The 25,585-nt window shown below is 41.7% G+C and overlaps 1 protein-coding gene across 2 annotated transcripts; it reads left to right on the forward strand.

Annotated features, from left to right (window-relative positions):
* Positions 1-1,988: 1,988 nt before the first annotated feature.
* On the forward strand, positions 1,989-25,331 carry golga3 (golgin A3). 2 transcript variants are annotated; one of them, XM_080003470.1, is made up of 24 exons: positions 1,989-2,015; positions 4,006-4,267; positions 5,169-5,456; positions 6,518-6,630; positions 7,283-8,004; positions 8,768-8,876; positions 9,157-9,463; positions 10,248-10,450; positions 10,532-10,669; positions 11,843-12,004; positions 12,695-13,063; positions 14,062-14,139; positions 14,309-14,572; positions 15,466-15,560; positions 15,721-15,937; positions 18,096-18,239; positions 19,187-19,384; positions 21,796-21,912; positions 22,162-22,301; positions 22,527-22,659; positions 22,746-22,868; positions 22,984-23,148; positions 23,236-23,405; positions 24,072-25,331. In XM_080003470.1, exons 2-24 carry the CDS (start codon positions 4,108-4,110, stop codon positions 24,256-24,258), a joined length of 4,602 nt encoding a protein of 1,533 aa, XP_079859596.1. In that variant the 5' UTR covers positions 1,989-2,015; positions 4,006-4,107; the 3' UTR covers positions 24,259-25,331. The 2 variants fall into 2 exon arrangements, with proteins under 2 accessions (XP_079859596.1, XP_079859597.1); XM_080003471.1 differs by having other exon boundaries at positions 23,239-23,405.
* The last annotated feature ends 254 nt before the right edge of the window (positions 25,332-25,585 follow it).

Here is a 25,585-nt window from a genome sequence, read left to right on the forward strand (position 1 = left end):
GATACTACAGGGTCCGATGATCTCAGTGCAAAAAGTAAGTTGTAAAAAGCCGCAGATGTGTCGGGGGAACTTTATTCACAGCGGAGGGGAGAAGAGCAGTTCAGACGGTCAACATGCTCCCAATGTGGTTCTCGTTTTGGCAGTTTTTGTTTTTCCCTCTTGGCATGCCATGCTCTTACTCAGGCGAACAGATGCGTCAAAACACCAAAACAAGCCTCCGAGAGCAACAGGAAAGTGCTTTAGTAATTAGCTGTGACGTGTTAGAATGCCAAATACATCTAAATATTGGGGGGGGGGGGTGAAGGCACGGGAATAACACTCAATATCAAGGCCAAGACATGCGTAGTATTTATTTATTTGTATTTTGAGTATTTATTATTAGTAGTATTTATTATAGGTATATTTTTCTTGTAGCAATGTGATTCTGCACGTTCCGCGCCACACATAATGGTTAAAAAATGTTTTGGGTTAATTTGCAATGTTAATAATAAAAACAAGTCAGTGCATCTTGATAAGAGAAACTGACTGAGATTGACTAGAATACTTTCAAAACGCCGGACGACTTATCTTTATATGATCTTCATCAAGTTGCCGCATTTCGTGCGAGTCCCTGATGCAGACGTTAACTAGTTCCCCCCCCCCCCCCCCTACACACAACAACAACAACAACAACAACAACAACAACAACAACAAGTTTCGCAACTTCAGAAGGCAGCCCGAGTTGACACCGTTGTCAACACGTCCGCTGACGGTTATTATTCCGCTGGGAGCGACACGGCGCGACTTACTTTCTGCGCCGCGCACCCGGTCACGAACAGCAGGTAGATCGCCACGGAGCCGTGTGCCAGGGGCGACGGGAGCGGCGTCATTTTGTGGGGCTGTTGTTTCCACGCTGCGCCCTGGACCCGCGGAGCCTCTTCTCTCCCCATTCACCTGGAGCCTCGGGAGCGCGCCCCCCCCCCCCCCCCCCGCCGCCAGCGCGCACGGGCACGGGCCAACGCACGGCCGTCGCGCCGCGGGGGCTGCAGTCGACACACTCTTTGTATTCGTTTCGTTTTTGTTTTACTTGTCAAGATTAGTATTTTGTGGACAATAAATCATGCCTTGCATATAAATGTTGTTTAGCTACCATCAGTGAAAATATTGAAAATATGTATTAAAAACCAAATAACTGATTTTTAATAACAAAGTTCAAATGAATAAAATACATTTAAGAGTAATGAAAACTGTAATCGTCATAACAATGAAGAGAGCGGAGCAAGGAGAAGAAATAAGGAGAAGTTTTGCTGGAGTTTGCTCATGATTGAGCGTTTCATCTGGAGGCTGTTTAAGGTTACCGAAGTATTGGACCCATTTGAACGTATTTACTTGTTAAAAAGCATTATTGGCACGTTTTCCTTTGCCTTTCTGGAATTTAAACACAGTTTGAAACACAACAGGAGAGAAGTGGGACGATGACGAGCTCGGGGCTTGTGTCCCAGAGCTGTAACGAATGGGCAAAAGCGACAGTACATAAAATATACGGAATGTTTATCTACATAATATAGAGGAAGCTTTGACACAACAACGATATTAATATTAATACATAGAAATACAATAATATATATTAATATGAACAAAATCGTGTTAATATTGCCATGTATACATATATGCAGTGAAATGTCGGGAACTTGAACTCGAAGTGTCATACGCCTGGTCCTCCACAAACTAGGTCGCAGTTTTACCGCATGCCCACAAGAGTGTAGCGCTGCACCGTTTTTAATTGATAAAATTACGCAAGAAATGTCAGTCGGTAACACGAAATATGAAACAGTTTTATTTTATAATAAATACGGTTCAACAATTCCATAATTCAAAAGCGAGATGATTTACCAGCGAGAAAACAATCGGAGAAAATAGGCATCGTTTTATTATTACGGATGGGAACCTTTTGCAGCCCTGTGTCAATTTCCAGTCGGAGCGACAAGAGTGACGGACTCTCACAGCCACGTAGAAGAAGGCGCAGCAGGATTAAGGTTAGCGTTTACTTTCATTTTTCCACCTCTTAGACACATTGTCACTTCGAGGTTTTTACGCACGCCCGCTGAGTCAGTCGCCTCCCAAACGATTATTTAATCGTTTTGTTAAAATACCCAAGTAATCGCCGCTTAATATTATGCGTACGGCGTCAGAAATTTCAGCTAGCGCCAGTGTAGCCTGGCTGTTTACAGTTAGCGTAAGTTAGCTAGCTAGCAGTGCGAGCCGCTCACCTGATCCATCCTCTTAATTAGCTGTCTGTCTGTCTGACAGACACACACTATGTATATATACACATGCTGTATATGTAACAGAATTTATTTGTGCAAACCTGGACAATTTCCAATTTTTGACTGGGTGAATTGATGATAGAGGTTTATTGTTAATTTTTAGGTCTATTGTATTATTTTTTGTGTTTGGATTTAGGTTTATTGCTCTACTATTAATTTATTATTGTTGCGTAGATGTGTACTGCTGCAACACCGCAACATCTAGATATGTTGTTCCTGCAAGCATCCAGCAATTTATTTTTGTACGGTGATGCAGTAGTGTGCAATATGTGCAAAGATGCGGGTGGAATAATGCATGAGTATGTACAAGATATATATCTTAATTTTTCTTGGCCACAGTACATGTCACAATATTTGAATAACTAGTTATTAAGATGACGTGGATTCCTCGGTCCTTGGCAGGGCGGATCGGTATCCGCCCTGCCAAAACGGCTCTGAACAGTTGAGGCACGGACTCCACAAGGCCTCTGAAGGTGTCCTGTGGTATCTGGCACCAAGATGTTAGCAGCAAATCCTTTAAGTCCTGTAAGTTGCGAGGTGGGGTCTCCATGTATCAGGCTTGTTGTTCCAGCACTTACCACAGATGCTCAATCAGTCTCAGATCTGGGGTATTTGGAGGCCAAGTAAACACCTGGAACTCTTTGTCATGTTCCTCAAACCATTCCTGAAACAATTTTTGCAATGTGACATCCGACTATCCACGTGATGTAAAAGAAAACATTATTCATCAGACCAGGCCACCTTTTTCCATTGCTCCGTGGTCCAGTTCTGACGCTCACGTGCCCATTGTAGGTGTTTTCGGCGGAGGACAGGTGTCAGCATGGGCACTCTGTGTGTGTCTACGCAGCCCCATATGCAGCAAGCTGGGATGTGTTCTGACACCTTTCTGTCATAGCCATCATTCACTTTTTCAGTAATTTATGCTGCATTATTTCTTCATTACGATCAGACAGCTAGCGTTGGCTCCTTACGCACATCAAGGAGCTTTGGGCACCCATGACCCTTGCTTGGGTTCATCGGTTGTCCTTCCTTGGGCCATTTTTGGTAGGTACTAACCACTACATACTGGGGACACCCCACAAGACCTTCTGTTTTGGACTTGCTGTATTGACAGCTTGTCTAGCCATCACAATTTAGCCCTAGTCAAAGTCACTCAGATCCTTAGGCTTGTCCATTTTTCCGGTTCCAACACATCAACTTCAAGAACTAACTGTTCACTTGCTGCCTAATATATCCCACCCCTTGACAAGCGCCATTGGAATTGGATCAGCAATGTGATTCACTTCACCTGTTTGGGGTTTTAATGTTGTGGCTGATCGGTGTATATACTTGATCTAACAGTAAACCTTACCATATATTTATGTTAAGTAATCCTTCTTGTTCAGCAAAGGCTAAATTTAACCTGCTGCAATCCACTTAAGCACTGGCTACCAGTAACTTGCTGTGGCGTCTAGGTTTGGTTTACATCTGATCCCATTTGGTTATGTAATGTTGTAACGAGATGGACATAGTTTCTGGCCTTAAAGAGTTACTGACTGCGAAAGATGCTTCTAGAGTGGCAGGTCTTCGTTTGTCGACACTCCTTTCATGCAAGACAATTAACTGCTGTTTAATCATGTCAGACATCATTCGTGTGAATACAAATCATGCTATAGATCAACCATAATGCTATTACTGATCTGCCAACTTATTTTCGCAGTTTTGAGGTGTTCCTGGATACAAATTACTGGCCGTATTACCTGCCTATTAAGAAGATGGTTTAAGACATTTTTCCAAGGAGCCTAATCAATTCCAACTTGAAATGGATAACAAGGCGGACACAGTGGCGATAGAAAGAGAACCTAATCATGAAGACATGATACTTGAATCCAAAGAAAATGAGTCTGATACTGTAGATGTGACTCCATTACTGAAACAAGGGCTGGAGAAGATAAAAGCCACAGTGGGGGATATCCATAATGGTGAGTGCAACAAACTTGACATTGGTCATTTTTATATTTCTATTTTATTTTATTTTTATATATAAAATTGATGTCTCTTTCTGATAGTGTGTGTGTGTGTGTGTGTGTGTGTGTGTGTGTGTGTGTGTGTGTGTGTGTGTGTGTGTGTGTGTGTGTGTGTGTGTGTGTGTGTGTGTGTGTGTGTGTGTGTGTGTGTGTGTGTGTGTGTGTGTGGGTTTCTGTTGTAATTTTTTTTTTCCCCTTTTAGTGCAAAATATACAATAAATGTTTCAGAGTCCTAGTGCTTTTGCATTGTTTCTTTACTAATGAAGCGCATGCTTTTATCATATTAACTCGCTGCTGATTACTGTATGGCCTAAAGTTGTTTACCAATCTCCATAATATAGTATATTTCATAGTCTAAATGTCCTACGCAATGACAATTGCAGCTCCATATTCACTGTTTTTACTGTGCTGATGATATAGGGGGAAAGTGTCCCCCTATATCAAATTGAGTGAAAAGCTCTTTACCCAAATCTCTGCAAATGCTCATCCTGACCGAGTTATACATTTTTCTTTCGTTGTAGGTCTTCGTAATATGAAACAATTTGCGTTGCAAGTTTACCCTGGCAATTCAAATTCATGGAAATGTATATAGGTGTGGCTATTGGTATTGGCTATTGTGGCTATTGGTACACATGGCTGCTGAGCTGTTGTCAACCACCCTTTCCGCTTCCCAGACAATACCTCTTCTAACTTGACAGAGCTTGTCAGGCCAGTTTGCTGCTAAAATTACACCAGCTTTTCCGGTGTAGCAGAATATGATTAATTTATCGTTGCTCTTTGTAAATCCTGTGTGGTGAAATCCATCCAGACTAGACTAACCCCTCCCCCCGGGTTCCTCTCGGATCCCTTCTCTCAGGTCCTGACAATCGACACGCGGTGCCGAACGGAGGTGAGAGGGCTGAGGGGGGCTTGGGCGTGGCTGTGGGGAACGGCCATCTGAATGGCCCCCGACCTCCAGCAACCCCCCCTGACAGCACCAGCTCCTCCATCGAGGCCCCGAGACCAGAGCCGCTCCCAGGTGTGGCAGCACTCCCACCCATGACGCTAGAGAAGTCTGAGGGAGCTAGTGCAGAAGTCACGGGTCACACGAGTGATGCGTTGCAGTCACTCAGACTCAGTATTCCTATGCAGGAGACTGAATTGTGTAAGCATAATGTTTGCAGTGAGTGCCCCTCCCCCTGCTGTAATCCAACCTCCTTGCTATGGATTTTTTTTAAATTTTTTTTTTAGTGGCTGATTAATACTTCCTTTTTGTTTAATCACCTGTACATCCTCTGTTGAATTAACAGATGGAAGTTTGGATATCCCGCTAATTGTTTTCCTTCTTTTTGTGCAACATTCAAAGTTGCTTGATAGGTCTTGGTGTGGTTGCTTTCTTTAAAACGGTAGCAGTGACTGTATTTCCAAGCAGATGCTTGTGTGGTGCGATGCTTGAATGGGTTTTGTCGATATCAGGCATGTAGTGTGCTTCCTCGCTTGTTGGGAGGAACTGGTTGACCGTAGGCAAATTCTCGTGCTTTTGATTGGCTTGCCTTTATGACTCTACGTGTAGACTGTACCATGTGAAGAATGCCCTAGCATCTACATTCCGTGTTGTATATTCCAGATGAACCCATTGTGCATCTGGGTAATGTGTCGCTGCAGTCAAGAAGTCCTCAATTAACCTCTTGTTGAACAGACTGTCACACCGCTTGTTGCAGATTCATCCGAGATCAAGGTTATTGAATGTGTTAAAACTAATGAAGCAAACACATTTTCATATCCTCGTTTTGGACAAAAAACAGTGAAGCAACCATGCATCCATGGAGTGCTTTTGTTTGTAATCAATGAGCTTCGGAAATCCATTTAATCTCTTAAAATCCAGCTCATACTAGACAAATGGTGGCGACATAGTCTTGGTAACCTTGGGACAGAAATGAGTATTGGTAAACAAGAACAAAAATATTATATTGAGTTTCTCAGGGTTTTTGAGGACACTGTTGGATGCAGCTTCACTACTAACCCTCATCTAACAAAGTCATGCCAATCCTCACGTTTTCCTTGTGCTGATCGATGATACTAACTTCCGTGTGGAATTCACATTTTATTGCTTCACATACAGAGCAATATAACTGGAGTTCGACTTAATGGAGTGTTGTGTATTAGGCAGTAGGGCATAGTGGGGAAATGTCTCCCTCTTTTTGTTCTAACATGCTTTCCATGTAGCTAACCAAGAGCCATCGCTGGAGATGGAGAACGAGGAGAAAATTCGCTTGGAAGCTCGCCGGCGCCTGGAGGAGCAGCTCAAGCAGTACCGAGTGCAAAGGCACAAAGAGCGGGTGAGTGTAGTGCTCGAGCTAATACCATTTAGATGATAAATGGGTACTTAATTCATCCCCGGAGGGACATTGCTGCATCAGAGCAGTGCACATCAAATAGGCAATAGAATTTAAAAAACAAAAAAAAACAAAAAAAACCCGGAACAAAATTGCACTAAAAGTGTGAAAAATATACAATAAAAGTTAACAGTTAACTATACACAATAAAAATATGGCAATATATACTAAACCTAATGATGTACATCAGAAATATCAACAAATTACTGCAAAACAATAAATAAATAGACCAAAAAAGTGGTCACATACAATTACTTATGATATAAACCTCAACAGTGAAGCCGACAGATAAATCTAAAGATAAGATAATAGTGGTAAAGTACAATAAACCCAATGAAAGCATTTAATATAAGTCCAAAAATTCTGCCCTGAAAATGTGCCGCCGACACACTTGATTTATGCTGAATCTTGATTGTAACAAATCTTTTTTGTAACTCAAGTAAACTGCTCCATTGACAATTCTTTGTTTTTTATATTGGTAGTTACCAAAGAGTGAATAACACATCCAGCACATTGGACTGCACCACCAAAATTGTTCTCTCTCTCTCTGTCTCTCTCTCTCTCTCTCTCTCTGTCTCTCTCTCTCTCTCTCTAGTCTCACCGCCCAGCCACAAAAAGCAGGCAGTTCAGCACCTTGGATCCGGAGCTAATGCTGCACCCCGAGGCACTGCCCCGTGCCAGCACCGTCGCCATGACCAAGGAGTACTCCTTCCTACGCACCAGTGTCCCCCGCGGTCCCAAACTGGGCAGCCTGGGCATCCCCCCCACCAAGGACCGGAAGTCCAAGCCCACCCGTTCCAGCAAAATCCACTCATTGGCCGATTACAAGACAGCTGAGGACGGAGGCAGCGGGAGTGGGGGCAGAGATGGAGTATGTGCGACAGACAGTACTGTGGGCTCCCTCCACTCCACCATGAGCTCTGTGTCTACCCTCTCTGAGGTCAGCATAGTGTCAGACATGGGGTCCCCCGAAGCTGGCGATGGCTCCCAATCCGCGGGGCTCCAGATTGGGGACAGCCTCTCCGAGATCGATGGTAGCGAATCGGGAATAAGGCCAGGGAACGACGGCAACGACAGCGACAGCTCGTCTTACAGCAGCGTGTCCACCAGGGGCACATACGGCCTGCTCTCCACCGCTGTGGAGAGGCAGAGGGGCTCCTACATGGTGGAGGGCAGGGAGGTGGCCCCCGAGGCCATGGGGCAGTTTCCTTCCCTGCAGGAGGTTCTGCAGGCTGCCAGCGATGAGCAGCGCCTGCTGGAGCTGGAGCGGGACGGCATGTCAGAGCCTCGCAGCCGCAGGGACAGCTTCTCCAGCAGGTGCGTGCTGACACATTCAACTGCTCTTGGTCAACTTCGTTAAAGCTGAATATGATGTTTTTTTTCACACGTGTTTTTTAAATTTTCACCTAAATAATGTAGACCTATAGTGCCTTAGATTGATGAAATGCGACCCTAATAACCACCTCATCTTTGTATGATTGCCTGTGTCTGTTCGAATAGTAACACTCACTGTAGTATTTTCCACCTGCCTACACGAATAATCAGAATGAACAAATCCAAAGCTGTGTCATGTTAGGTTACTGTTTTCATCTGGGCTTGTTAAACCCAGTTCCAAGAAAAGATTTGTATTTTTCTATTTATCGTTCTTTAAATTGAGTTTCCGTATATTTTCTTAATGATTACAAGCTGCAGTTTGAAAAGGGCCTCTTTAAATTTAGTAGCCTCTTCTAGTCAATATTCAGGTCTGTTTTACTTCAAGGTAAACAAAACAATTAGCTAAGTAAAAATCACATTGTTAGATTATTCAAATTCATACTACAAACAGCAGTTTAAAATTGTAAATTTGCTTCTGAATTTGCCAGTCTGCAATGTGGAGACAATGCTGTAATCCTCCAATGTTGTTTGTAGATAATCTTGGAAAACCTCAGACATCACAAATGTTTGAATTTAATTTTACCTCATAACGTTAATGGCTCTTAAGTGAGAATGTATCACATAATAAGAAAAATAATTAATGTCGCTCATTGTTTTGTAGTATCGCTATGCTATACACCCTAGTGACTGACTGTGTTGCCTCTAGTGTGTCTCTGGAAAGTTCAGTGATGGGCCACGACGAGATGCTCCAGGTGCTGAAAGAGAAGATGAGACTAGAAGGCCAGCTGGAGTCTTTGTCCTCAGAGGCCAATCGGGTAAAACAAAAAGCCAGATGTTTCAAACAAGCTTTAAAGAGTTTATTCTCAAACAACTCCCATGCATAGCTGGTAAAAGAGTCTTGGAAATGAAACATCTTTTAAGTGAATTAAAGAAGTTGATGAACTATAAATATTTTTGCTGGGGACCCACTGGAACGTCTATAAGGATCCCTGGAGGTTCCTGGACCTCACGTTGAGAATCATTGGTGTAGAGCATTTTCTATGGACTTCCAGAGTGGACTCTGTATCGCTGACTCTCCCTCCGTCTTGCACGCAGGCTCTCAAGGAGAAGACGGAGCTTCAGGCCCAGCTGGCCACAGTGAACGCTCAGCTCCAGGCTCGGCTGGAGGAGTCCCAGAGCAGCCAGGAGAAGCAGGGAGCCCTGGCCTCGGAGGTGGGCACTCTGCGGCAGAGCTGCAGCCAGCTGGAGAGGGCAATGGTGGAGCTCCAGGGCAGCCTGGAGAATAAGAACGCAAGCCTGGCATCACTGAGCAACGACCTGCAGTTGTCCGAGGAGCAGTACAGCAGGCTGATGGGGAAGGTGGAGGAGATGCAGAAGACAGTCACCTCCAGGGACAACACTGGTGAGCTGTGGAAGCGTTGATTAATGATTTATTCCCTTCAGAACAAACTTTGGATGAACTTTGTTTCCAAAGTTATAAATGTGCTTGAAATTTTTATAAACAGCCTGGAAATTGCTGGAATTATGTTCTATGATACTTATCGCTATATAAGTAAATGATGGAAGAACAACAAATTGGTTAGCATTTCTTTGATGTCGGCATCCTCTCATGGGAAATCAAGGAATGTGCGTATCGAAAGTGCTGGGAAAACTGCTTAAATATCAAAAACTTTTACTGGTACTGAACCTGAATATTGGAATTCGTAGATAAACTTGTTCAAAAATCGCCAAATGTTCACTAGCTTTTTAAGTCTTGACACAAGAGCGTCTAAAAAGAGTTGTTTTGTGTTAGGATGTTTGTACGGTGTTTGTGTCTGCTGCTCAGTAAGTCCGCAAAGTTCTTTTGGCAGACTAACCACCTAATTTTGATGCAAACCACATTAACTGCCCTGAAGATGTAATTTAACCTGGAATATAAACACCCAATTAAGGAAAACCAACAGAACCTCTAATGGAAAGGCTTTACTGAACTGGGTGTAGTTGTTATTTTATTACCTCTTCAGTGTTAATATCTACCCAGAGCAAATCCTTTTAGCAGGTGGATACACTAATCCTCAGATAAACAATAATTACAATAGTTTTCGGGTCTCACGATTACCTCAGTTCTATGTCCGATTGTACTCCCAAATCCTGAAATGGCAATTTTGGAGCTTGCCTCTGGTGTCATTTTGACTTTTCTGGTGCAGTCCAGGAGCTGCGTGTGCAGATGGGTGGTCTCCAGAGCCAGTTGCAGCAGGTCCAGCTGGAGCGCACCACCCTGCAGAGTCGACTCAAGACCTCCCAGGCCGAGATCGACTCTCTGCAGCAGGTCCGCCAGTGGTACCAGCAGCAGCTGGGGCTCGCCCAGGAGGCCAGGGTGCGGCTGCAGGGCGAGATGGCCAACATGCAGGTAGGCACGGTGGTGAGGGTAGAAAGGGTTTCAAACTGGTGTCAGGTTGACTTTTTTTTTTTTTTCCTTTTTCCTCTCCAGACCGGTCAGATGAACCAGTTCGGCATTCTAGAACACCTGAAGTTGGATAATGTGACGCTGTCCCACCAGCTGACCGAAACGCAGCACCGCTCCATCAAGGAGAAGGAGCGCATCGCCGTTCAGCTTCAGAGCATAGAGGTAGATCCTCTAAATCTCCTAACGGCATCTTCAGGTCTGGAGGAAATTTAAAATGCAGGGATATTCTGAAGAACTGCATTCCGATGGTTGGGCAAGGTTATTCAACATGTTACCAGCTCAGGGGCCTGACAAATTTGTAACCTTACACTTGCAAAACAAAATGCAAATGCAAAACCACCTTCATTTTTTTCAAAATGATCTCAGTGATATCATATAAATTTACAAAAAAAGGTTACAGTGATACTGCAGTTTTATTTATTTAATTTAACATTTTTGGAAATTTCACAGTCGCTAGGCTAGTTGATCCCACCCGCAGCATTGCATTGAGCTAACACAGTTAGCATGTGGGCTGTCGCTATCTCAGTTCTGGAGACACAGGAATTAACTTGGTATTGACCTTCTCACCTGAATCTGGTTGAGATGGACAAAAGACAAATTTCCCCCCAAAAACTGTAGTATCCATTGAAATGAAAATTAATTTTATGGTTTTCTCTCAGGTGTTATATTCGTAAAATGGAAACTGCCTTTGAATAGGCCTGGTATAAGCATTTTACTTTAAAAGGAAATACCTGCAAAACGTAGAACATCCGGTTATAAATTGATACTTCAATGCTGATTAACTTTTATATACAGTGGTACCTCGACTTACGCTTGCATCTACTTACGACTAATCCAAGTTACGAGTAGTGATAGTCGCGAAAATTTGTATCGACTTGCAACCGCTGCTCCAAGATACGATACGATCCACGTCGGCGGCCCGTCAGCAGTCAGTCAGCAGGCAACCTACATCGTGTGTGCACGTAGTTTGTGGCTTATCCATATTTTTTTGTGTTTGTGCTGTGTATTTTGTTTATTTTCACCTTTCATGATTTCATAATTTATATGGGAAAAATTACTTCGACATACAACTGTTTTAACATACGACCGTTCTTATAGAACCAACTACAGTTGTAAGTATTAAAGTTGTAAGCTGTAAAATTTTAGAGATGAACCATGACTAACCTCACATTTCAACCACCACACGTTTCAATTTAATGGAAACACATAGGGTAACTGTGTTAAACGACAACAAAAATCCCTTTATTCCCAAAGTCCATTGCCCATTTCTGGATCGTGGCGATGAGTGTTTGATGACACAGGAAGCTAACGCAGTGACTTCTTCCTCCAATGCAGGCCGACATGTTGACCCAGGAAGCCGCTTTCCAGCAGATCCAGGACGCCAAGACCATGGTGGAGCACGATCTGCAGCACAAACTGGAGGAGCTTGAGGAGGAACGCGAACACTTGCTAAAACTGGCCAATGCAGCAGGTGCTCTGGAGATAGAGTTGGAGCAGGTACTCTACTCATCTTGTTTTTGCCAGAAGAGAGAACCCATGCTCATGACTGTTTCTGTTAAGTTTCTGTTTGATTTCCATTTTAGACTGTTGTTTTTGGTTTGTATGTAATTTTTTGTGAATGTATTTTACATTTTGTCTAATGCATATAATTGCATGCATTATTCATAATTCATTATTTCTATTTTACAAAACTTGATATCTCAAATGGACAAGAAAGCCTCACTTTTAGCAGGTGGGCGGGATGAAGGAATTTATCACTCGAATCATTGGGACTTTTACACAATGTTGATGCAGGTCACAGTATCTTTTGATATTTGAAATTCCACATTTAAGATTGCAACTACACTTAAGTATTTGGTAATGTAAAGTGTGATATCAAACCAAACCTAGTTTTCATAGAAAACTCTTAAGATATTCATTTAATATTGAGAGTCCTGCAGAAAAAAACCAAGTCTGGAGATAAGAGGGAATATAAATGTTGTTGGGTGTTTTTGGGACTTTTTTTTATATGTTCAGTAGACCTTTTGGAATGCTAAATTATTGTAATTGAATTATTATTATTTTTTAATCTAGAATCCAAAATTGTCTTACTCAAACTGCGATTACTTAATAACACAATCACACAAATTATCGTCAAGCCCACAGTTCTATGTTAATGCTTAGGTTTCGCTGCCCCCCCGCCCTCAGGTGAAGCTGACCCTTTCCCAGAAGGACCTGCAGCTGGAGTCCCTGCAGAGGGAGCATCTGGAGCTGATGCGTCAGCTGACCACCACTCAGGAGAGCTTGCACACCAAAGAGCAGTCCATCAATCAGCTGGAGGCACGCTACCTAGAGCTGGAGGCTCAGCTGGCCGAACTGCAGGCGGAGAACGGCACTAAGGACGACAGCATTGAATACCTGCAGAACGAGAAGATCGTCCTGGAGGTGGCTCTGCAGGCGGCCCGCGCCGACAAGAGCCAGCTGGACGAGGGCGCCGAGCGGCTGGGGGAGGAGGTGCTGGTGGCCTCGGACGTCCTGGACCAGCTGCGGCAGGAGGTCCAGGTCAAAGCCGCTCAGGTGAGAGGCAATGTCTCTAGAGGCTACACCAGTACTCCCACTACTTGAAATGATCAGGCTACGACAGGAATTAGGCTGCAGTGTCGGTGCTGGTTGGCCGGTGTCTCAGTTATTACATGAACCGTCAAACTTGTGCGCAGGGTTTGCTCTATTGTGGATAACATGTAGCATGTTCTATACTATTCGAGCTTTACCACACAATTTCAAAGCTGTAGAACACAAGTGCTCTTCTTTGACACCAATACACTTTTTGGATGGAAGTTATTTATTTATTTAAAAAAAATATATTATTTTTATTATTTATAATGTACTGAAACGAAAATCCTTGTCTCACATTGAGGGGTCTTTTTCTATTTTATTTTACCCAATCTGCCACAGCTATGCATTCTGCTCCGTAAAACGAATTAGTCCTTCTTTGGGTGCTTTCATTGGTAAATAATTTTGCTTGCAATGGTATAAGATATTAGGATTTCATCTGTAGAGATGAGAAATAATGTCACATACAGTACAAGTACGGTAACATGGTTGCATATGAATATAATATTTTGCCTTCCAAGTACCTAACTACAGCCTTATCGTGGCCTTTGACATGCTTTGTTGTCAAATGCTTCCATACCGCTGTCATGTTAAATTTCCAAAATAGTCATCATTCACTTCCACATAAACAGATGTACTGTAGGTATAAACCAATGGGTTTCTGGCGGTGCTGTACAAAAACACAAATTTTGTTAAATGTTCAACATTTTTTAAATAACACTGTAATAATCCTTGGGGAGAAAATGTAGGTGTTTAAATTAATTTACTCCTTCAAATACCAAATATTACCTCTTTTTTTGGCGTGCCTTTCATCTTTATCAGTAGCCATATATATAGTTTGGTCAAGTTCCCATTACTTCCCATTCCCATTACTGTTACTGAAAAAAAACCAGTCAAAACTGATTCCCATCGGTAATAATAAGGGCACCCAGTAGAAAACTAACTGTGTGCTTTGCCTTTAGATTGAATGTCTGCAGAAGGAAAACAGCACTTTAAAGAAGCAAACTCAGAAGTTAAAAGAACAGTTCCAACAACAAAAGGTAATTGATGTTATTCTTTCTTTGGAAAATAATAAAATATAATTGGAAAACAATGTAAAAGGTACAGGGGTTATAAGTGGCATGGCAAATAATATTAATTGTATCTGAATCCCCATGCCCTCCCTAAAGGACTGGAACAAAAAAACAAAACATCTTGTTGGTTCTGCAGGTGATGGTAGAGGCCTACCGCCGGGACGCCAGCTCCAAGGAGCAGCTGATCAGTGAGCTGAAGTCCACCAAGAAGCGTCTGATGTCGGAGGTGAAGGATCTGAAGCAGGAGCTGCTGAGCGCCCAGGGGGAGCGGCAGCAGGCGGAGCGGGAACAGGCCCGGCTGCAGAAGGAGGCGGCACGGGTTCAGGAGCAGATGAGTGGACTGGAGACCCACCTGCTGGCCGTACAGAGGGAGCGGGACCAGCTGGAGACCCAGATACAGGTGCATATTATATTTTATTTTTAATTCTAATGTCTAATAGTTTCAGTACCCTAGTCTTCTGCTGTTTGTTTGTACTTTTATTTATTGGATTTTTGTATGTTAAACTTCACAGTTAACTGTACACAATAAAATGTGGCAGGATAATGGAGAATAAACCAGAAATTTTGAATATGTATGCAATATGAATTTAAAAAATGAACTTTGACATGGATTCTGCATAATACAATCCCCCAGTCTAGAAAAGTTGTAAAATGTAATTTTGCCACCGACAAAAAAAAGATTGTATGAAGTATAACTAATGGAAAGAGAAAAAACTAAATTCAACTACTTGATTAAAACTGATGTCTATTACATTGCAGAACATAGGAGGACAATATGACCACACAGAAGGCTATGTTAGTGAAAAAAAAAAAAATGTTGATGCCTGATTGGGTACGTCACTAATCAATCAATCCCATAGTAGCCCTGGGGTATGGGGCCGTCCTCATTGTCAAGTCCTGCTAAGGCGAAATTCTTAGATGTATCAAGAAACCGATAGGCTTAGACAGCTTCACTTCTGCTTTGCTGCCCTGGATGATTGGATGACCATTAGGTTTTGTCCTGCTCCCGTACTTTTGATTGGACGGAGATATAATCTGATGATATAATGATATTCTGAACTAGTGTAGGAATATCTGTACGTCTAAAACATACATTTCAAGCCATTACCATACAGTCAATCATTGTAGTACTCCCACTAGACCTATATTTAGGCCAGATTTTGACCGCAGAAAACAAGGGGAAATGCTAGTTTTGGCCTTCACATACATTTCATATCGGAGTGCCGCTGGAGGAATAAATATAAAAGATTGTGGTGTGCCATCAACCACGTTTGTGTTTGGTTGCCTCTGCAGTCCATACAATTTGACCAGAGCCAGCTCGCAGCCGTGACGGAGGAGAACGAGGGACTCAGGAAGCAGCTGGAGCAAATGCAGTCTGAAGCCAAAAAGTGAGTCCCGTTCCCCCAGTGTCCTCGGCTTTCGAGTACCAGAACGACTCCCAGGGCCCGAAACATCTGACCGCATGTTCACTTTATTCGATACGCTTCAAACTGACCAAACATCACTTAACAACTCATGGTTTTTTTTCCGACATCTCACTTTGAACAGGGCCATCTCGGATCAGAAAGTGCGCATGAAGCGGCTGGGGACAGATTTGAGCAGCGCACAGAAGGACATGAAGGCCAAGCACAAGGCGTACGAGAACGCTGTGGGTATCCTGAGCCGGCGGCTGCAGGAGGCGCTGACCGAGAAGGAGAGCACCGAGGCCGAGCTTGTCAAACTCAAAGCCCAGCTGTCAGACAGCGGCAACAGCCTGGCCCTGCAGGTAGAGCAACGTCAACATGTGTGATTTAAAATGAAGGGGTTGTGGACAGGAAAGACTTGTGAAATTACTGAGGAGTGCAAAAAACCATTCACAAGAGTTTCAACAACATTCTTTATCTCCATCTAACTTCTCAAGGTGAATTGATACATTACACGGTTTGGCGGACACAGATTAGGCCAAATCTGACTAAATCACACTTTTAATCTGGGCTAATTGAAATGGCCTTTCTCACTCATGGTTTAAAATAGTCTCAGACTTATTTTAGAAAAAAATCTGATTTCTAGAAGGAAGATGAGAGCTAATCAAGTTCTAATCTTCCTTCTGAGTGAAGGCTCAAATTAAACCTGGCCTGGAGCAGGTTTGTTTTGAGATGAATACATGTGCCTCCAATAGACACTTTTAAGTTGCAACCAGCATAATATTTCTGTATTATTTCACATTTTTACACACTATTTTCATGATGTACATAGATAGATATACTTTATTGATAGCTGGAGGGAAATTTCCGTTTCACGACAGCTTGCAAAAGGCAATAATAATAATAACACAATAATACAAACACAAAAAAGGAAATGGTAGTATGTAATAAATCTGTCGATCACCTGGAATTGGTGATATGCACTAAAGCTAATGATTAATATGCTTATCTCATTAAGATAAGATAAAGGGAATGTTCGACAAACAATAAAAATAAACCAAAGATAAACAATAAAAAATAAAATTGGCTATTACAACAACCTACTGATAGACAATAAGTGTAAACCTATAATTAAGAAAAACACTGAAATAAGCCTAGAAATCAACAAAAAGCAAGAAGAACTGGCAATATACACTAACCTAGAATCAACTAGAAGACAGGGAACATTCTTCGATATACAATAACCTTACGAACATAAAGTAAACAAATATCAAACGATAAACCAGAAAAATAAACCTAAGAATGACGAACAATGAATAATATAAAATGTGCAATATAATATATTGCACATCATATACAATAACCTTGATGATCACCAATAAATATAATCTAGAAACCTAAAAAGAGGGGATGGTAGCTCAGGCGGTAGAGCTGGTGGTCTAGTGATCTAAAGGTTGCTGGTTCGATACCAGGCTCCTCCTGCTAGCATGCTGTAGTGTCCTTGAGCAAGACACTTAACCCCTAATTGCTCCTGATGGCTGCGTCCGTCGGTGATTGAACAATTGTAAGTCGCTTTGGATAAAAGCGTCTGCTAAATGACTAAATGTAAATGTAATGTAAAAAATTAAGCAACACAATAAAATAAATCTAACAATAACAGACAAAAGAATTTGGCAATATATAATAAAATATACCTACCGAAAAGAAATAAGCAATAAGAAAAAGGTAAGCAACAAACTTAAAGTAAGCCATATACTCTAAAAGAAATGAACAATACTTCACATAGCAGAACACCACAGCTGCAGCAGGGTTTAAATGCTCAGAGGAACACGCTGTGGACTGAACCATTCAGTTTCACCTCATGGGGGCAATGGTTTATTTTTATTTCACAGTAATACCCTTGATAGATTAAAGTTCTTGTATTTATTTTGCAGTTATTTTAACAGGCTGAGAGTTCTTTCTTACCTTATATTTTTAATCCCCTGTTATGTAGTATTAAGCATTAATGATTTGTTGCTGTTTGGCTCACACCCCTCTTGTGTCCCTTTTGGTTTGGCCATGTCCCTTTATATGTCCCCTCCCCCTTACCTGCGATTCCTTGTGTCGTAATGGCTCGGTTCTTCAGAAGTCCCAATGGCAGGATAGCAGGGAGGTTGAGCTCCCTGCTATCCAGCTATCCACCAAAAAGAACACCTCTTCGATAGCTTTTTATCACTCTCTGAGGTTGAATTCCCTGCTATCCACCTGAAATGATTTTGGTACCTTCTATTACATATTAAACATATCTTCTAATCCAGCATGCATATAATATAGTATGAGAGACAGAGAGAGCTCTTATAAATAATAGACAATGAGGCCAAGTTTATCTTATATTTTAAAAAGATCACATTTGAAATTGGTGACATTTGTTTTGCGTCCTTGAAAATGAAATAGTGCTAAAAAGTACTTAAATTTCATTTTGTAGTGCCAGAATAATCCTTGTATTGACTATTTATGAATCTTATCTTATTCCTCCTCCAGGAGAAGATCGAGGCCCTGCAGGCCGAACTGCATGCGGTGAGCCACAACAAAAGCATGCTGGAGAAGGAGCTGCAGGAGGTCATCACCCTCACCTCCACCGAGCTGGAGGAGTACCAGGAGAAGGTCCTGGAGCTGGAGGACGAGGTACGAGATAGTGGGCCTCATGTAGGAAACCTGAGCCGTCTTCAGCCTGTTAGGCCAGATGTGGGTGGAAAATTCAGGGTAGTATGCATTACTCTAATTACAGAGTTAAAAAATTCAACTTTAGACCTTTTCTGTTGGACTGTCAAGACAATCGGGCTCTTTATTTCTAACGTCTGTGACATTTATTTATTTACTTTATTAATTTACTTTGCTTCAGATTCGTGACTTCCCAGTGTCTTATTTATCGCTGGAATCGGTTTTTCCTTGCATTATATTGCTGCGCTAATGTTTCCCTGGTGACTAATAAAGTTCATTCATCAGAACAAATTTGCACATAAAATGTTGATTGGAGACATTTCTACACATTTGCGCATGATTTCATCTCTAAGTAGCTCTTGAAAAAAAACCCCAATTGAATTTTACACCTACTCAATTGCGCGCATGTGTGCCTGTGTGTGTGTGTGTGTGTATAGTCAAAATCTATCTAAAGCTTGTTTTAAGTCAAAATTTGTAGCTTGAAATGCACATTTGTGTTACTATATAAACCATTTAATTTAATAAAAATAATGCCCTTAAAGAGGCAGCTACTAAAATATAACATAAATATTACCTTGTTTTATATTTTGGTGTATTCTATATTTATATTTTGAAATATGCTAATCTTATTTTAATGACAAAAGTTGCATTTCCCAGTCACTCAACATCATTGTTGTCCCGTTTTTGACCCTTTTGTGTGATATAATAATCCAGAAAACCTCATCATTTTTTTATTATTATTATTATTATTATTATTATTATTACATTTCACTGCATATATGTATGAAAGTATGTATATGTATGTGATGAATAAACCTCTTGAATCTTGAATCTATTTATTTTTTTAATGATTTGGCTGCTTTTTTGATTGTTTGAACCTTTTTAAAAAAAAAATATATTTTTATTCACAGCTTCAAGAGGCGAGATGCTTCAAGAGGCGGATTCGTAAGTTGGAGGACGCCAACAAGAAGCTGGCGCTGGAGCTTGAACACGAAAAAGGAAAATTGACCGGATTAGGGCAATCCCACAATGCACTGCGGGAGCATGCCAACATTCTGGAGACTGCCTTGGCGAAGAGGGAGGCAGATCTGTTCCAATTAAACTTACAGGTGTGTGTGTGTGTGTGTGTGTGTGTGTGTGTGTGTGTGTGTGTGTGTGTGTGTGTGTGTGTGTGTGTGTGTGTGTGTGTGTGTGTGTGTGTGTGTGTGTGTGTGTGTGTGAGATTTTATTTTTTATTTATTTTTTTTTTAAATAAGAAATTCACTTTTGCCTTCGCAATATTCCAGTAGATTTTGAATGACACCTCTGTAATGTTGTCACGGTAATGCTGCCAAACATGAAAGCACGACAAAGGGAAATCGCTGTCTGGATAGATGATAGAACTCTAAAGCCGATCATGGTGATGCTGCAGATTAGCTGCTTTGACATGCCTTTGTTTTTTGACAGATGAGACACATTGGTTCCATGTTTCTCCGCAAAAAAAAAATCTGTTTCAACAGAAGGCTTGAAAACTACTGATGCAGGACTCGCGAACGAGACTGTTGAGAAATCTTTGATAGAAGTCAAGAGTCACTCTGCAAAAGTGACTTTTCGACTCACAAATTGAAAATTATTACTGAGCACCTAGGCAAAAACAGACCAAGGCATTAACACACCAAAACAAATAACTCATTTGATTACAGTGGCCTCAGAAAGTACACCTTCACTTTATTGTATTGTAGATGTAATTTTAAATTGATAAAATTGCCATTTTTGTCTTTCAATCTACACCCAATAACCCATAATGACAAAGTGAAAACATGTTTTTAGAAAATTTAGCAAATTTATTAAAAATCTAAAACTGAAATCTCTCATTTACATAAGTATTCAGACCCTTAATTCAATACTTTGTAAAAGCCCTACTGGCAGCAATTACAGCCTCAAGTGTTCTTGGGTAAGTCTCTACAAGTGTTGAACAACTGGATTTGGAACGTTTATCCCATTCTTCCTGGAAGAGCCTCTCGAGTTCTGTCAGATTGAATGGAAAGCGTCTGTGAACTACCATCTCCAGGTTTCTCCACAGATGTTCTATGGGGTTTAAGTCTGGGCTTTCGCTGGGCCACTCAAGGACAGTCAGAGACAGTGCCGAAGCCACTGCATTGTAGTCTTGACTGTATGCTTCGGGTCATTGTCGTGCTGAAAGGTGGACCTTGGTCTCAGTCTGAGGTAACGTGTACTCTGGAGCAGGTTTTCTTCAAGGACCTCCTTGTATTTGGCTGCATTCATCCTTCCCTCATTTCTGACCAGTCTCGCTGCCGCTGAGAAGCACCCCCTTAGCATGACGTTGCCACCACCATGCTTCACCGTAGGGATGGTATTAGTCAGCTGATGAGCAGTACTGCCTGGTGTTCGCCAGACATAGTGCTTGGAGTCCAAAGAGTTGAACTTTTGTCTCATCAGAGCAGGGAATCATTTTCCTCATGTCCGAGTCCTTTAAATGCCGTTTGGAAAACTCACCCATCTAGTCTAGCCTCTCTACCATAACGGCCTGATTGATGGAGAGCTGCTGAGATGGTCGTCCTTCCGGCAGGTTTTCCCATCTCTGTGGACACTTCGGAAGGCTCTTTTTCGCAGGTCACTCAGTTTGGCCGGATGGCCAACTCCAGGAAGAGGCCTGGTGGTTTGAAACTTCTTCCATTTCACAATTATTGAGGCCACTGCGCTCCTGGGAACACTCAGAGCTTTATAAATGGTTTTAGATCCATGCCCTGATCTATGCATCGCCACAATTTAATCGCAGAGGTCTACAGACAGTTCCTTGGACTTCATGGCTTGTTATATTGTCCTGACATGCAGTGTGAATTGTGCGACCTTATATACACAGATGTGTGGCTTTGTCCAACTATGTCCGATCAATTCAATTTCCAATCCACTTCTAGACATCTCAAACATAATTGAAGCAAACAGGATTTCTCCTGACCACAATTTGGAGTGCCAAAGGCTTTGAATTCCTATGTAAATGAGAGAGATCAGTTTTGGATTTTTAATAAATTTGTAAAACTTTCTAAAAACATGTTTTCACTTTGTTATTGAGTGTAGTTTGGTGGGCAAAAATGGCAATTTTAGCCATTTAAAATTACATCTACAAGACATATATAATCTTAATATAACATGTTATAATTCTGACAGAATTAAATGAGACAACCAACTCTTCTGACTTTCGTTCACCGGAAGTCATCCCTCGCTCAACGTGCACTAAACCAGTTGAATCAAATCAAACGACTTTAACCTGAGTGACTTGTCAGCAGAATCTGAACATGGAGTTGAACCTTTCATCACTATCAAAAACCCAGTTTTCACCACTTTGTCGCCATATTCAACAAACGTGCATTTTTTTCCGGCTTGTCATATAAGTAATCCACTCAAGAAGTGAATACCTTGCAAACGTGCAGTTTCTGAAGGGAGTGATCATGACTGTTTTGTCTTTTATTTATTTATTTATTTATTTATTTATTTTTATTTCACTGTTCCTTATCTTCAGGTCCAGACTGTTTTGAAACGCAAAGAGGAGGAGGACCAACAGATGAAGCAGATAGTACAAACTCTGCAGCTGGCATTGGAAAAGGAGAAGGCTAATGTCAAGGACCTCAAAGACCAGGTGAGAATTGTCCAAAAGGTCAGATGTTTTTTGTTTTTTTGATTAATACTCAGTGCTCTCTCAATTGCCTTCAAAGGAGAGATACTGTATTTTATTTAGTATTTCTTTCTCTTATGTGAAAAAATATAGTTATGTTTTCGATGTGGCATTATCGCAAGTTATCTGTTCACCCTCCACGTGGACGTTTATTGTTGTAGACCACGAGTCTCTGGACCGTACAGTGGTGTCATTGCGTATCTTGTCCCGTAGGTGGCAGCAGCGAAGGCTGAAGCGGCCCACAGCAGGAGACACTACAGAGCAGCCATGCTGGAACTGTGTGAGATCAAGAAGGATCTGCAGACCAAAGAGGAGCTCGTCAAAGCCTTGCAAAGCGAAGCCCACAAACTACAGTATTTTTACCTTTTAGAACTTTCTCCTTGATGTAAATGTTTTTAAGTCATTGTGTGATAGAAGTTTGATAGTAATAGACCTGTTGTGCTACTGTAGAGCTTTATCCAACATTCATGTGCAAGCTGCTTTTTACCAACATACTTTTTCCATGCTCTTCACCGAATTGCACATCCTGCTGTTCCACATATGCCATTCGAACGCTCTTCCCTTCCTTCTTCTCGCAGAGCCCAGGACAAGCAGCACTCCCAGGAGGTGTCCCGCTTTCAAGAGGAGCTGTCCGAGGCCCACTCCAAGCTGCAGATCCTGCAGAAACAGCTGGACGAGGAACTGGCAAAACAGCCTCTTACCAATCAAGAGGTAGGCAAGGACTGCTGGACATTGCAGGGGCAAAGTACATTCTCAGTGGAACGGTTTAAATACTCTTGTTCACCCCCCCAAATTAGGTTGAAGATTTGAAGTGGGAGGTAGAGCAGAGACAGAGGGAGATTGAGGCTCAGAAGCAGCAGCTGGAGATGATGGAGCAGTGTAACTACAGGGAGCTGGACAATCTGCAGACGGCACTACAGGTTGGGTCACTTTCCTCTTGAAACCTACACATCTTGAAATGTCCCTGTGGCCCCGTGGATGAATCCCCAAGTGAAGTCCTTGTCCTTAACGGTCAACTTCTCTCCCTCGCCTCAGAACATCAAGGTGGAGTTGGAGTCTGTGCAAGAAGATCTCGGCAGCACAAGGAAGGACAAGTTCATTCTGCAGGCCAAGGTGGGCGAGCTGAGGAATAGCATGAAGACGGTGCTGCTGCAGAACCAGCAGCTCAAGCTGGACCTCAAACAGAACCGCCTAAAAACGGTAACTTGAAACAGGCATTTACGCTCAGTAGGAAGGACACGAAGAGTTGTTGTTATTACTCGTAATGATGTTTCTTGCTCCATTGAGCAGCAGCGCATGGAGCTCCAAGGCGAGGGGAACCCTTCCAACCCAGTGACGCCGGTGAAGATCCCAGACTGCCCCGTGCCTGCCTCCCTGCTGGATGAGTTGCTAAAACCGTCAGCTTCTGTCAACAAGGAGCCACTCAACAACCTACACAACTGTCTACGGCAGCTCAAGTAAGATTGTCTGTTCTACCTGAATTGGTTTCTCCTAGCATGGTTTTGGAAGTGAAAGGGAGAAGAACCTGGCATATACAGAATATGCACATTATTCAGCAGAGGTTACTATTAAAGGACAGGATCGCTATTTCGAATTGTTCATATTGCAACCTTGCCTAACGCTTTTCTGTTGAGGAACTACAACTCTGCATTTAAGCCTTAAGCTCAAAAAAACAAAACAACGTTCACTCATTGAAGAAAAAATTCTAAAACGCTCACAATACAGTTAAACAGTCTTTATATGATATACCAGCAACAAATGCATGCATATTGTGCATTTTATCAGGTTCTTAAGAGTTTAATTCACTCTTTTAAACTTCCACAAATCAGATGTTGTGGCTACATTCGCACTCACGTAAGAGACTAGAAACGCGGGGAAATATACTAAGAAATGTGACTGATGTGATTTTACTATTTTCGAAAATAAGATTTTACTGTGTTTTTGTACCGCCTGCATGTTCACCCCATTTTAAGCTGCAGCAGAGTGGTAAGTTTCTCAATAGTAAAGCGTTCAGCGAGGTTGATATGAACAGTTATAAATGATGGGAACAAACATTTTATTCAGGCATGGGTCAGAAACGGCGGACCTATCCTTTTTTTTATAAACATTTTTTCCCCCCTCAGGGAGGAGATGGACAGCCTTCAAAAACAAATGGAAGAACACACGGTAACAGTACATGAGTCCATGAGCTCATGGACCAACACGGAGGAGGAGCTGGCTCGACTTGGAGTGGTGAACGACTCCGAATTCTCTGCTCCTCTTAACAATAACTTGGCGGATAATAACAACAAAGTGGAAGAGGAGGCGTAGCCATCATAACGCAGGAACTTTTCTCAGGCCAACGGAGGGACAGTTGAAGTTAATCCATAAGGGCAAGTTTCAGTTTTTAAGGTTCATGAGGCTGTTTACTTTTTTTTGTTTTGTAATAATTGCTGCCAACATTTGGCATTTCCTGACAGCACACAAATGCTTATTGAAAGTAATACTTATCTACCATAGCTTTATTCTTAAATCTTAATTTGACTATTGTTTATATATATTTCTTTGCTTACACTGTTCACTTTAATATTTATTTTCATTTCAGGAATTCTAACAATGAATCTCACAGCCTCTGTAAGAGACTTTCCAATCGTAAGCCTTGTAGTACATTAATACAGTTACAGTAAGGTGTAGTTGTAAAACTTTTCAAAGTGGTCACTGCTGCCAGAAAGTGGCCATTAATAATAAAAAAAAAAGAGAAAAGAACGAAAAGCACTTCTTGGCCACACAAACGGGGGAACGTCTCCCATCGCCTCAGCTATTAACCGTGCTTCCACTTTCTGGTGCCTGCGTAGAAATGAGTTCACTCATACTTCAGTTCACTTTGAGTAAAGACAACATACATTTGTCTTTTTTTCTCATATTGCCTCTTGTCTAAATGCAGTGTTTCAGTTCTCGAGCTTGCTGTAACCATATTGTCTTGAGTTTTTTGAATCTACGAAATTGTTTTCTCAGCTATGTATGGATGTGTGTGTTGTCTTACTTGGACTGCAGTGATGTGTATGGAAGAAGCCTTAAGGAAAATAATATGCTGTAAAAGGACTTGAGTTAAATGGACATGTTTCTAATGAAAGCGTATGGGGAAAACTGTAATATAGGATATACTGACTGGTCATGCTGTGTGCACCTCCATGTTGAGTGATTTGTTAAATGTTTGGGTTGCATCAACTGACACAAAATTATCAAAGGCAAATATGGTTTAATGTGCGGGAGAAAATTGAGAGTGAAGCAAAAATGTTACTACTTCTAATACTTGTGTGCAATCAAAAGTATTTCTTTCTGTTGTTACTGTTATTTTATATTTACAGAAAATCTTTAGCCCATTAAAGTAGTTGTTGATTTTATTTTTTTTGCGGGTATTTGATTAAGGGGAAATGTTAATTCTTTGCAGAGGTTAATATATGAATATACTTCCTTTTTTCCAATATTTTAAATTCATAATTGATTGATAGTTTGAAGGGGTGACATTATTTTAAACATAAATAATTAGAATGAACAATAGTTTGCAGGACACGCTGCTGCAGAGTTAATCTTCATTTCCAAAAAGTCTTGCCTTGTTTCTCACAGTGATATAATCTTAGGCATTTCCAAAGGGACG

Source organism: Zeus faber (assembly GCF_960531495.2).
Source record: "Zeus faber genome assembly, chromosome: 7".
Lineage (NCBI taxonomy): Eukaryota > Metazoa > Chordata > Actinopteri > Zeiformes > Zeidae > Zeus > Zeus faber.